The 11,412-nt window shown below is 34.3% G+C and overlaps 1 protein-coding gene across 1 annotated transcript; it reads left to right on the top strand.

Moving 5' to 3' along the window:
• Nucleotides 1-5,701: 5,701 nt before the first annotated feature.
• LOC145317468 (carboxypeptidase A2-like) lies at nt 5,702-9,648 on the top strand. Its single transcript, XM_080158563.1, has 3 exons — nt 5,702-6,822; nt 8,437-8,552; nt 9,063-9,648. The coding sequence occupies exons 1-3, from the start codon at nt 5,727-5,729 to the stop codon at nt 9,267-9,269; spliced, it is 1,419 nt and encodes a 472-aa protein (XP_080014689.1). The 5' UTR covers nt 5,702-5,726; the 3' UTR covers nt 9,270-9,648.
• The last annotated feature ends 1,764 nt before the right edge of the window (nt 9,649-11,412 follow it).

Below are 11,412 nucleotides of genomic sequence, written 5' to 3'. Positions count from 1 at the left end.
ATAGAAATAGACCGTTAAAAAATCTTTTTTAGCTAATCCGGAGCCGTTTTTAACGAAAATTACGGCTCCGGTTTCACCCAATATGGCGGCTCCGCGGCTCCCGGCTCCGGCTCCACAATACTGCTTTGTAGAGCTTCATCCAATGGTATGTTGAAATCAAGACAAATGAAATATACATTCAAAATTTGTATAAAAAATAGAAGATCTGTAATTTGTTAGTTTTGCTTTCAACAAATAAAATTTTGAATAATCACAAAGAAAGGGAAATAAACTTTAACAAGGATGACAACTTTTAAAAAAGGTTAGCTGGATAAAACAGACAAACGCAAGCTGACTGGAATAAGGTATAGACAACAAGCGAAATAAATCTAAAATGATATTTGGGGGGAAGATAAAAAGGTCGTCGATTTTACTATGTATTGCCCCCCAACGAAAGCTGAAAATCACATTTAGGTTTCGTGATTTTTTTCCTTCGAATTAATTTCGTTTTTGGTATAATCTGGCAAGCTGATTAATATGGAGTGGCTGCTCTTTGGCTTTTGAAGAAACAGAAATATGATCAATAATGTTGAAAATTTTTAATTTTGAAAAATTAATTGAAAGAACAAAATTAAGGTGTCGAAAAAATCGATATGTTTGAAAAGTTCGTAGTGAGTGTTCGTTAAAGTTAAAGAGTTGCCCAACTTTTAAGAATAGTTATTTCTCGCATCGTATTATAAACGGCTTTCCGCCTTCGGCACCTCGGGGCTAAAAAACTAGTTTTAATCTTAAATAATTGTACATTTTTATATTCGTAGAAAGCTGGATATTATTCGTTGCTAGACATTCGTTTTTTCGTATGGATGAGAACCGGTTCCTATCCACTGAATTCGAATGAATACGAGAAAATTCATTCTATATTTCACTTTGTCTGTCCGTCCGTCCCTTTTCCATCCGTAACGCCATTGGGTAAAAGTGATTTTATCGACTGATATTTAAGATAGACAGCTGAAATGTTTAATGAAGATTCCCTGTAACAATTAGCATCCACTTATTCTTATTCTTGGCAAAGGTTTCGTGAATTGTAGGATATTCACTCTTTTTTCTTTTATGACAACTTAACATCTGCTCTGTAACTAACTTTGTCCGTTTGTTAACCATATTTTTTTGCTTCGCTACTGATAAATGTGCTCCTCCCTGTTGAAATATACTCTGGTGATAAGAATCTGCTCTAAATCCAATGTTTTTTTAATTTTCCTGATAAGAATGACCTTGTCTAATATATTAGCCCTGTCATAAAATTGTTAAGTCATTGTGTCTATATAACTAGTCATAATGTCATCAGAATTTCGTTTTTATGTGACCTATGACCATTTTTATACAATATACATGCCATACATATATTCCACGTAAAAGTTGTCCAAAAAAATGTTTATGGATTGCATTTTTATATATTTTATGTAGTCAAAACAATTACAATTTAAAGTTGGGGAAATTGGTGTTTTTCGAGAAAATCCAATTTTAAAATTTACCACTTTTAACCAGAATTTACGACGTTTTTAATTCTTTTTTCTTTTCTTTATAAAATCAACAACTACTCAATAACTCGGGAATTTCTTGACCTAAAACGCCTGCATCTTACGGGATTAGACAATGAACGATAAATTAATGTAAATCCCCAATGATGATAAACAAAATATCCACTTTTCTTCTGTAAATTAATACTATAAGCTGATCATTTGGACACGTTATGAACCAACCATTCAAAATTTAATGAAAGTACCCAAAGTTTTTAAGCCAACAAATAAGGAAATTTGATTATACAATTTTGGGTATTAGTGCATTTAACCGATAAACTGGCCAATGACAACTCCCTGATAAATCCAAACATAGATTTAATATTACTTGGATCGTACACCAGATTATCATGCACTCTACCCCTTTACTGGATCATCGAACTGACCAATAAATGACAGGGGAAATAGCAACCTTAATTGACAATTTTTCCCCTGACATAATATATAAATAGAATAAAGATCTGAATATTTTTCAGAATCGGTCAGTCAAAGTAACAAAAGTCACAAAACCTCGCAATAGTTGTATATGGTGTATATAATCTCCATTTTTAAAAGCGAAGCTTTTATATAATTTGGGTCGGTCCGTCCGTAACGGATAGCTTTTTTCGTTATTTGAGGCATGTTAGAATTGTCCTATTGATTTTAAACTTTGCGCGGTGATTCCTGTAGTAGTTAGGTACGATTTAGAAAGCGTAGCAACTCTATAATCACTGCCAGAATGTCCGTACGTCCATTTTAAACATGTTGATTTTTGTACTTTTTTAACAACAAATTTTATGTGATCTAATTATCAGATTGATCAGATTTTTGGTATACTTATTCCTGGGACAAAAAAGTACAATATCAAAAGCGAAGCAACTCTATAATCAAGTCCTAATAATGTAAGTATGTCCATAAACATTATCCTGTATCAAGCCGTTTTTCATCATATATGCTTAAAATTTTGCTTCGACTCTTATACATTTATATTCTGATTATTCACTTCAGGCACTTTACAAGTGTTAATGTCCGTTTGTCCTTCCATTATAGAGCTTCGCTTTTATGGATGTTGTCATCCTTGTTTTAAACATAGGTCTTTAGTCAGAAAAATATTACTCTGATGAAAAAAAAAACTTTCTAGACATTCAAAATACACAAAAAAAAGTACAGTTATTTAAATATTTGACAATTAGAATAGCTTTTTATATATGACCTCGACTTAGGCTAGCCGTACAAATTTCTAAAAGCGCAGCTGCATAAAGACAGACACTGCCTGTACGTCTGTCCATAAATGGCAGTTAAATCTGACTTAACATTTGAATAAAGGTTGCTCTAATAAATAATACCAAGTATAGTTATCAAGATGCCTTAACTGCTTTTAGATGTTATACTTTTACTTTTCGATATTGTCACAATTCATAAGTTACTAGCGGCTTTGCCCCTAGCATCTAGGTGTAGAGATGGGCTAGAAAAATACCTTTAAATCATCTCAAGACTTAAATCTGAAAATAAAATGGCCTAAAACCAACACATTACCCTAAAGAAGCTTACCTAAAGTATAGAACCCAATTGTTCAGTAGTTTTTGAGATTTGAGTAGTTTCAGACAAAAATAACTCTTGCTACTTTATGTAAAAGAATATTGGCTTCTCCGAATTTATTGAGAAGAATCCTTTTGTACGCTAAACATTGAACTGTTAAATAATAATCAAGATTGCTGCTCAACATACGAACAGTTTAATCCTTGTTTCATTTTTAATACTTAAATTATTTCTATATTTCCGTTTTTCATTTCCGAAATTTTATCTGCACCCCTCTCTTAATAGATGTGGTACATATAGAGAGTCAAACTGGCCCAAAAATCCGTCAAATTTAACCCTTACAGATCGGGGGGGGGGGGGGTCATATTGACCCCCCTCTATTTTTTCAATGTAATTTTTTTTGTAGGTAAGATAGAGAGTTGTGACTTCATGACTTTTTAAGTTTAGTAATTATACGTCGGCAAGAGTTGATTTTATTAGGATATCTGGTCTGTGTTGGTCTTGGTGTCCGGTCAAAGTCGGTTGGGTAGCACCAAAATCAAAAAAAAATTCTAAATAAATCTTAATTTCTACATTATGACTTTGTATATAAGGTAGAAGCCTAAAATTTTTTTGGTGAATACTGAGATATCAATGACCTTATGAGAAAAGTGGTGTTATGACCGTTCGACCGCACCCTGACCGACTTTATGACCGATTTTTGTCCGGCTTTTACTACAGACATATATCATGAATATCGTGGCTTCTATTACAGCTAGAGACCTATAAATTTTTTTGGTAAATCCTTGAGCAATAATAAACAGATAAAAATAATAATTGGCGCCGCCAACCGCCTTTTTACCGCCGTAACCGCCGAAAATGACGGTTTCCGTTATTTGCCGTTTTTTGGCGATGATCAGAAAAAGTAATTTTTTTGTTATAAAAAATAAAAGTTCGTCCTAAAATTTGGTCATCCTAGCTGCAAAATTGGCCGCTCTACAGCTGTTTTAAAATTTAGCGGCTGGCCGCTAAAAAGCGGCTAAGGAGCGGCCTGACCGCTATGACTAGAAAAAGTAATTTTCTCTAAAAATACACATGAACTACCAGAAAAAAATTTTACGTCTTTATCTGTAACAGAAGCCGAGATAGAGGGGGGGGTCAATATTGACCCCCCCCCCCCCCCCCGATCTATTAAGGTGGGAATAGGGGCCCGATCTGTAAGGGTTAAATAGGAAATTGTAGCAGACAAACACCTTTGATTATTTTTTGATATATACGATTTATTCCAATAATATGAAAGGGGAAATTTTTCGCGAAAGCTAACTTTATCATATGAAATTCAACTATTCATAGCTAACCAATTAAACATGTTTTGCTATTTACGATTTATTCCTATAACGAAATATTTTGACGATATAATTTCCCGAAAACTAACTTTATCCTAAGAAATACAATAATTCATAGCTGACTTATTATAAATGGTTTGTTGTATACTTCATATTTTACGAGAGAAGAAATCATGTTAAAATTTAACCAAGAAAAGCTTTATCATAAGAAATTCAACTATTTATAGCTGACTCTTAATTTGAACAAAAGGAAAAAAAACTGTCCTTTTGTAAAAAAAAAAAAAAAAACTGTATACTTTCTAACCAATAAAAGGGCCAAATTGTTCTTCTATTGTTTTCCTTTTGGCTGGTTTTGAGAATATGGATCTCGATCAATCTATTCCTCTCTTTTAAAATAACATAATCTTTTTTGCAGGGTTGTATCTGATTTTAACTGTATATTTTTTAATCTAAAAGAACAAGAATAACAACATCCATTAAAGCAAAGCTCAACAAATCAGACAGTCGGACAAACGAGCATTAACATCCTAAAGAAACAAAATGATTGTTTTTTTTTCTACTGGATAATGTGATCCATGTATCATTTAAAATTAATGTTAAACCCAGGACTTGCGATATCTTGATTAAATGTACGTACTTTTTGTATTTTTTGTTTAAAAAATTTGTTTCGAATTTGAATTTATTCATTAGGATAACTTCGTTTTAGGTTCGTAGTTTTAGAGGATTTACAAATTACATAAATTCAATAAATCAATACATTTTACAATGCTTTCCCTCAAATTTCCAATTGAGCACTGAATCAGCCCCTCTCTATTTTTAAATTGAATTGACAATACGGGGATGGAAAGCAATTTCCCTAAACCTAACTCCTGGGCGGGGCCTTCACCCGGCGGGGTTACCCATTCACTTTTTGCAGAAACATGTAGTAAGTAAGTGAATGCCAAAAAGTAACCTGTAAACATATATCTACTGAATATATTAAAAGATTTTCTTTTTTTACAAACATGGAAATTAATATTCTTTGACATATTTTGGGTTTTGCAATACTTATGGACAAGATTGTCTTTGTTCAACAAAAATATTGTACTTTCTTTCAATATGAAACAAAGCCGCCGTATGTCTGACATCACTTTTCCTAATTTAATCGGCTTATCTCAAAAAATAAATAAAACAGTTTCACATATGCAGAAAAAAGTATATTTGTAATACAAAAAGGAAAGGGGGAGGAAGAGGGTGAAATTTTGGCCTTGATTACAGTTTTACACAAGTCCTATATAAAGGTGACAAATTTTCTAATTCAACACAGATTCAATTTGAATCCTGAACAATGAAGACCTCGTCCACCCATCCTCTCCTCTGTTTAATTTTGGCAGCAACTCTGCCCTGCTTTGTCAGCGCCGTGCCAGCTGATCTCCTGCGCAAGCTGAAGCTTGACTCTGATAACAAGTACGCAGGCTACAAGGTGTTGGCTGTTATACCCAATAGTGAGGATGAGGTGGCCTGGTTGGCGGATTACAAGAAGACTGCTTCAGGAACAGGTAACTGTTCTCTGGACTGGTGGAGTGAGCCAAGCCTACCAACTGTGACAGTGTCGTTGGCCGTCAACCCTGGCTGTGTTGATGACCTTGTGCAGGAGTTTAGAAGTGTTGGCCTTAGTGTTCGTACCACCATACCTGATCTGGAACAGCTGATTGCTCTGGAGAAGAACTACAGGTTCTTGTCCCAGCTGTACAGAGATCCCTACAAGTGGAACGATGAAGTGTATCATAGCCTTGCTGAGATTGAGGAGCACGTTGACTATCTAGTTGAAGAATATCCTCAGATTTTGTCCAAGAAGCAGCTGGCCACTACCTACGAGGGTAGAAAGATTGAAGTGGTGATTGTGAGAGAGCCCGGACCTGTGACCAAGCCTGTTATTTGGATCGACTGCGGCATCCACGCCAGAGAATGGGTGTCTCCCCCAACCTGCATGCACGCCATTGAACAGCTGATATTTGCTGTAAACTCTGTTGATCCTTCAGAGGAGAACCTCCTGGCCCTTTTTGATTTCTACATCCTCCCCGTGGCCAATCCTGACGGGTATGTGTACAGCTGGACCAAGGACAGGATGTGGCGCAAGAACAGGCGTCCCATTGCAGCCTCCGAGAAGCAGGGAGTGTCACTATGGGGTGGATGGGGACAATCCAACGCCAAATGCGATTACGGAGTTGATCCTAACAGAAACTTTCCCATCAACTTCCACGGCGAGGGTGCTTCCAAGAACCCCTGTGATGACAGCTACCACGGCACCCAACCTTTCACCGAGGCTGAGTCCCAGGCCATCAGGAATGGTGTGAAGATCATGCACGAGCAGTATGGAAAGGGCAGAGTCGCGGCTTTTGTTTCCATCCATGCCTACTCTCAATTCTGGATGTCTCCTTATGGTAAGTTAATTACTTTTTTTCACGATAAATCATCTTATTTTGATAGCCTAAAAAACCTAAGCTATTTTATATGTTCTTTGGCTTCGAACTGAATGAAATGCAAAAAAATCTGCTATTTTAATTTTGAACGTTATTACTCTTGTTTTATAAGCAAAGTATTTATACAATTAAAACACTTTTAATCTAAACTATACTAAATTCTATATCAGCAATACTTCATTTCATACTTTGCCAATTAATTTATAGTATAGATGTATAACAAGACAACTACCTGGATCCCACTGTTAAGGACCTTTTTCATTTGCTAGCAAATTGCTTTCTGCTCTTTTGTAGCGATGATTTTCAAGGATCCACTTGAAAGTCGGCACAGGGTCCTTGGGAAGTGGACATATAGTTATTTAACCCCTTCCCCCTCAAGTGTCTTATACGTTGGCATTATAATAATTTTAAACATAATTTATGTGAAAATATTCACAAACACTCAGCAAAAAAATTGGCAATTATACTTCCGATTAACAATTTCTGAAAGGGCCTGTGAAAAATACCATAAAAATTTGTTACATATTAACAAAGTTTTTAGTAATATTAATAAGGTTTTAATCTGGTGCTTAAGATCACTGAAATGACCAAACCAGTTATGCTGTGCTTATCAGATCTTGATGTGGTATTAGCTGACTTATAAAATATTAGCGGCTAGGGGCGAAACCGCTAAATTGTAACACTCATTGTATGTAAAACTGTTGCTGAAACTTATACGTGTTTTAAAAAATAACCCCCAGCAAATATTTATCATTTCCGGAAAAGGGTGTTTTCATACTAAGAGTATCTACATCAAGTTTTCAATCAAATTTAATCAAAATATTATTTAAAGTAGTTTTACAATTGCTAATTTTTGGCTTTTAAGTTATTGAAAACATGTTTTATTATTTATGTATAATTGTTTGATTTGTTTTGTGTGTCATCTGGACCACAGTTTTTGTTAAGAATCTGCTCTACAAGTTACTAAATATCACAGTATATCTTTTAGAAGAAGCTTTTTATATTGCTTATAAAGAATGACGTCATACTGGCCCGCTATTGATCAAAAAAAATATACTCGTCTGCCATTGGTAATTTAGTCTGTGTATTGGCCTATCATTCGTCAATTGTCTTGTATGACTTCATTTTTGATGAGAGCTTCCTTTTGAAATCACATTGTAATTAAAATCATTCAGCAGCGATTAAACTAAAATAGGGGTTCCTAAAAGGGAGCAATAAAACAAATATATTATATCATTGTATAAGTATAAAAGATTGGACGATAAAATGAATTTTTAATATATAACGTCTTCGCGACAATTGGAAGAAATTTTCCCTGTTTTAGTTGAAAACAAAGAAAGCATTATATTATACACATATATTATTCATGTTCAAGTTAAGAAGGTTTTTTTAAAATCTTGATTTATTTTATCCAGGTATGGATGGGACAACGGGAGGGCAATTAATAAATCTTTCCACTTTTATCTTTAAGCTATATAAGGCAGTTTTAGTAAAATTATAATTAGGTGTTCTATCAATGGTTCCCTGCAGATCAGCACGCCTTTAAATTTATTTTTCTAAATTGTGTGTATCTAGGTTACAAGAAGTCTCACTCCAAGGACTACAAGGATCACATGAAGGTGATGGCCAAGTCCGTGTCCGCCCTGGCCAAGGTGGAGGGAACAAAGTTCACCTACGGACCCATCTCTGAGGTAAGTATGTTTATCATTTTTATAAAAAAAATGTATTCTCACAAATCGTAAAGTGGGCCTCAATTCATCCCCTTTCTCCCCATTATTTTGATACTTAAATAGGTATTTTTAGCCCCCTGCATGAACATTACATCCTGTTGGCCACTATTTTAGAAATTGTCAATAAACTTTTTAATTTTTATATACAAAGTTGTGTAGTTTATTGAATGAATATACTCTACAAATTACACATATTTTTCTGTCTGGCTGCCACATACATAGGATTCTTAAATTACAAATAACTACTTTACTACCTTTTTATTGATGTTCTTTAATCATTTTTTCGCTTGGCTTTTTGCCTCCATTTTTTTCTAGCTGACCAACAGGTGTAAAAAAGAAAAGGAAATATCAAGAATATGCGGTTGTACAACGTAATCGTCCTTGTTTTATTTTTAAAATTTTAAGTTCCACTTCAAAAACTCATAATTTTGTTAAAGTATAATTTTGTATCATAGAATTTTTATGATCTAGGTTATCTACATTGCCTCCGGTTCCAGCATTGACTGGGCCTACGAGGACGCCGGCATCAAGTACTCCTTCGGGCTGGAGCTGAGAGACAGGGGAGAGTGGGGATTCCTCCTCCCACAAGAGGAAATTGTGGGCACTGTCACAGAAAGCTGGGAGGGTCTGAAGGCCATGGCATTGGAGATTGGAAAGGAGTATGGTATTGCATCATAAACAATTATACCTAAGCAAGAGGGGGGGCGGGGTAGAGTGATGTAATCCCCCCCCCCCTTTCAAATATAAAATTACCTTCATTAACCCCCCCCCCCCCCCCGCTTTTGAAACCCCTCATTTTCAACTCCCCCCCCCCCCCACACACAAAACAAAAAGCTTGGACGTCCCTGTCCAAGCCAAAATATAAGTAAATTTTCTAATTCTCACATAAAATATTTTTAAATCCTAATTTTACTTTTCTCTTCTGTGAAGAAGCGACACTACTTATCTTCCCTAATATTTTTAAACTTTAAAGCCTTACAAAATTTTGTGATTCATAATACTTTATTGATTGTTTTATTTATTTATTCTGTATTTATTAATAAACTATTTATTCATATGATAACAGAAAACTTATTGTTACTTATATTGATCAGTGTGATGTAGATCTGTAAAATGGAGTGGAGTAAAAACAAGAATGACAACATCTATAAAGCGAAGCTCTGAAAGGGAAGGACAAACGAACATTAACACTTGTAGAGTGTCAAAACTTAATAAGTAGTATATTAATGCCTTAAGTCTAAACAAAAGTGTAAGTAAATTTGTTGCAAAACTGCAGAAATACAAAGTACTGTTTAAGGTCATACTTACATTTTTAAGACTTTATTATAGAGTTGCTTTGCTTATAATATTGTACTTTGTTATCCTAGGAGTCAGTATTCCAAAAATCAGATCAAAAGGACAATTCTATCACATAAAAATTTGTTTAAAAAGTTTCAAATCAACATGTTTAAAATGGACGTACGGACATTTTAGTAACGATTTTGGCGTTGCTACGCTTTCTAAATCTACCTAATTACTATAGGAATCATCATGCAAAGTTTGAAATATCAATTTGGATTTTTTGTTCAGACTTCTAAATGTGACGTAACATTATAATTGTTTGTGTTCGTTGCCGATTTATTATTGGTCGTAGATATAAAAGGCAGGGATATAAAGGGATAAGACAATGACCGATAAATTGATGCATGTCTCCAATGATGATGCACAAAATTACAATTACAATTAGTGATTGAAACGTTTTGACACCAACTTAATGAACCCCTTAAAGTCCCCAAAGTTGTTGAGCCAACTAATAAGTAAACGTTATTTAAAACTTTGGGGGCTTGTGTAATGAACAATCCAATGTCCCCTCCTTCCCTGTATGAAAAGTGTCATCCTTGTTCTTAATCTTTTACTTATTTTTCTTAATTTGTTGAATAAACATTGATATACCATTACAAAACGTGCATGCACATTAACCAGATTTTTTTAAAGTTATACTTTTTGTACTTTAATTCTATTTTCAATTCATAGCAAAACGATATCCGTCCGTCCGTCCATGAAGCATGAGGTCATGCTAACCAAAAAACTGATTCGACTCTGCTTTTCAGGGGATATCCATAATGGTCAAAACATTATTTTAAGTTTTTTTTCTTATGGACTGGCAACCCCCCGCCCCCCCCCCAAAAAAAAAAAAAAAAACAATATTCCACCTTCCTCCACCCCCAAAATTGTCTCATAGGAACCTTCCAAGGAGATTACACCGTTTTTAGAAAACATACCGAGGACACCAAAAATAAAAATGTTTTTATTTTTATTTTGTTTTACAGAAACATAGGTGAAAATGAAATAAAAACACCGAGAGGATAGGAATTTATTTTAGACATATCCAGGGTTGAAACTATAAAAACAAGGATAACAACATCCATGAAAGCGAAGTTCTGAGGCCATTAACACTTGTAGAGTGTCAGAACTGAATAAGCAGAATATAAATGTATGAGTCTAAATAAAATTGTATGTGAATTTGTTGCAAAAATGCTTAAATAGATGTAATTGGTTAAGGACATATTTGCATTCTTAGGACTTTATTATAGAGATACTTCGCTCATAACATAGGATAATTATATCACATAAACAAATTGTTGTCAAAAAGGTTAAAATCAACATTTTTTAAATTGACGTAAGGACATCCTGGTAACGATTTTAGAGTTGCTAAGCTTTCTAAATCATACCTAACTGTTAAAGGAATCATCAAGTTTGAAATTGATAAGACAAAATAAACTAAATGAGTTAACTGTTACGGACGGAAGGACCGACCCTAAAAGCTTCCGATTTAAATTTA

Source organism: Acartia tonsa, chromosome 4, assembly GCF_053477335.1.
Source record: "Acartia tonsa isolate MP-2025a chromosome 4, ASM5347733v1, whole genome shotgun sequence".
NCBI lineage: Eukaryota > Metazoa > Arthropoda > Copepoda > Calanoida > Acartiidae > Acartia > Acartia tonsa.
This window is presented reverse-complemented; position numbering and strand designations above follow the sequence as displayed.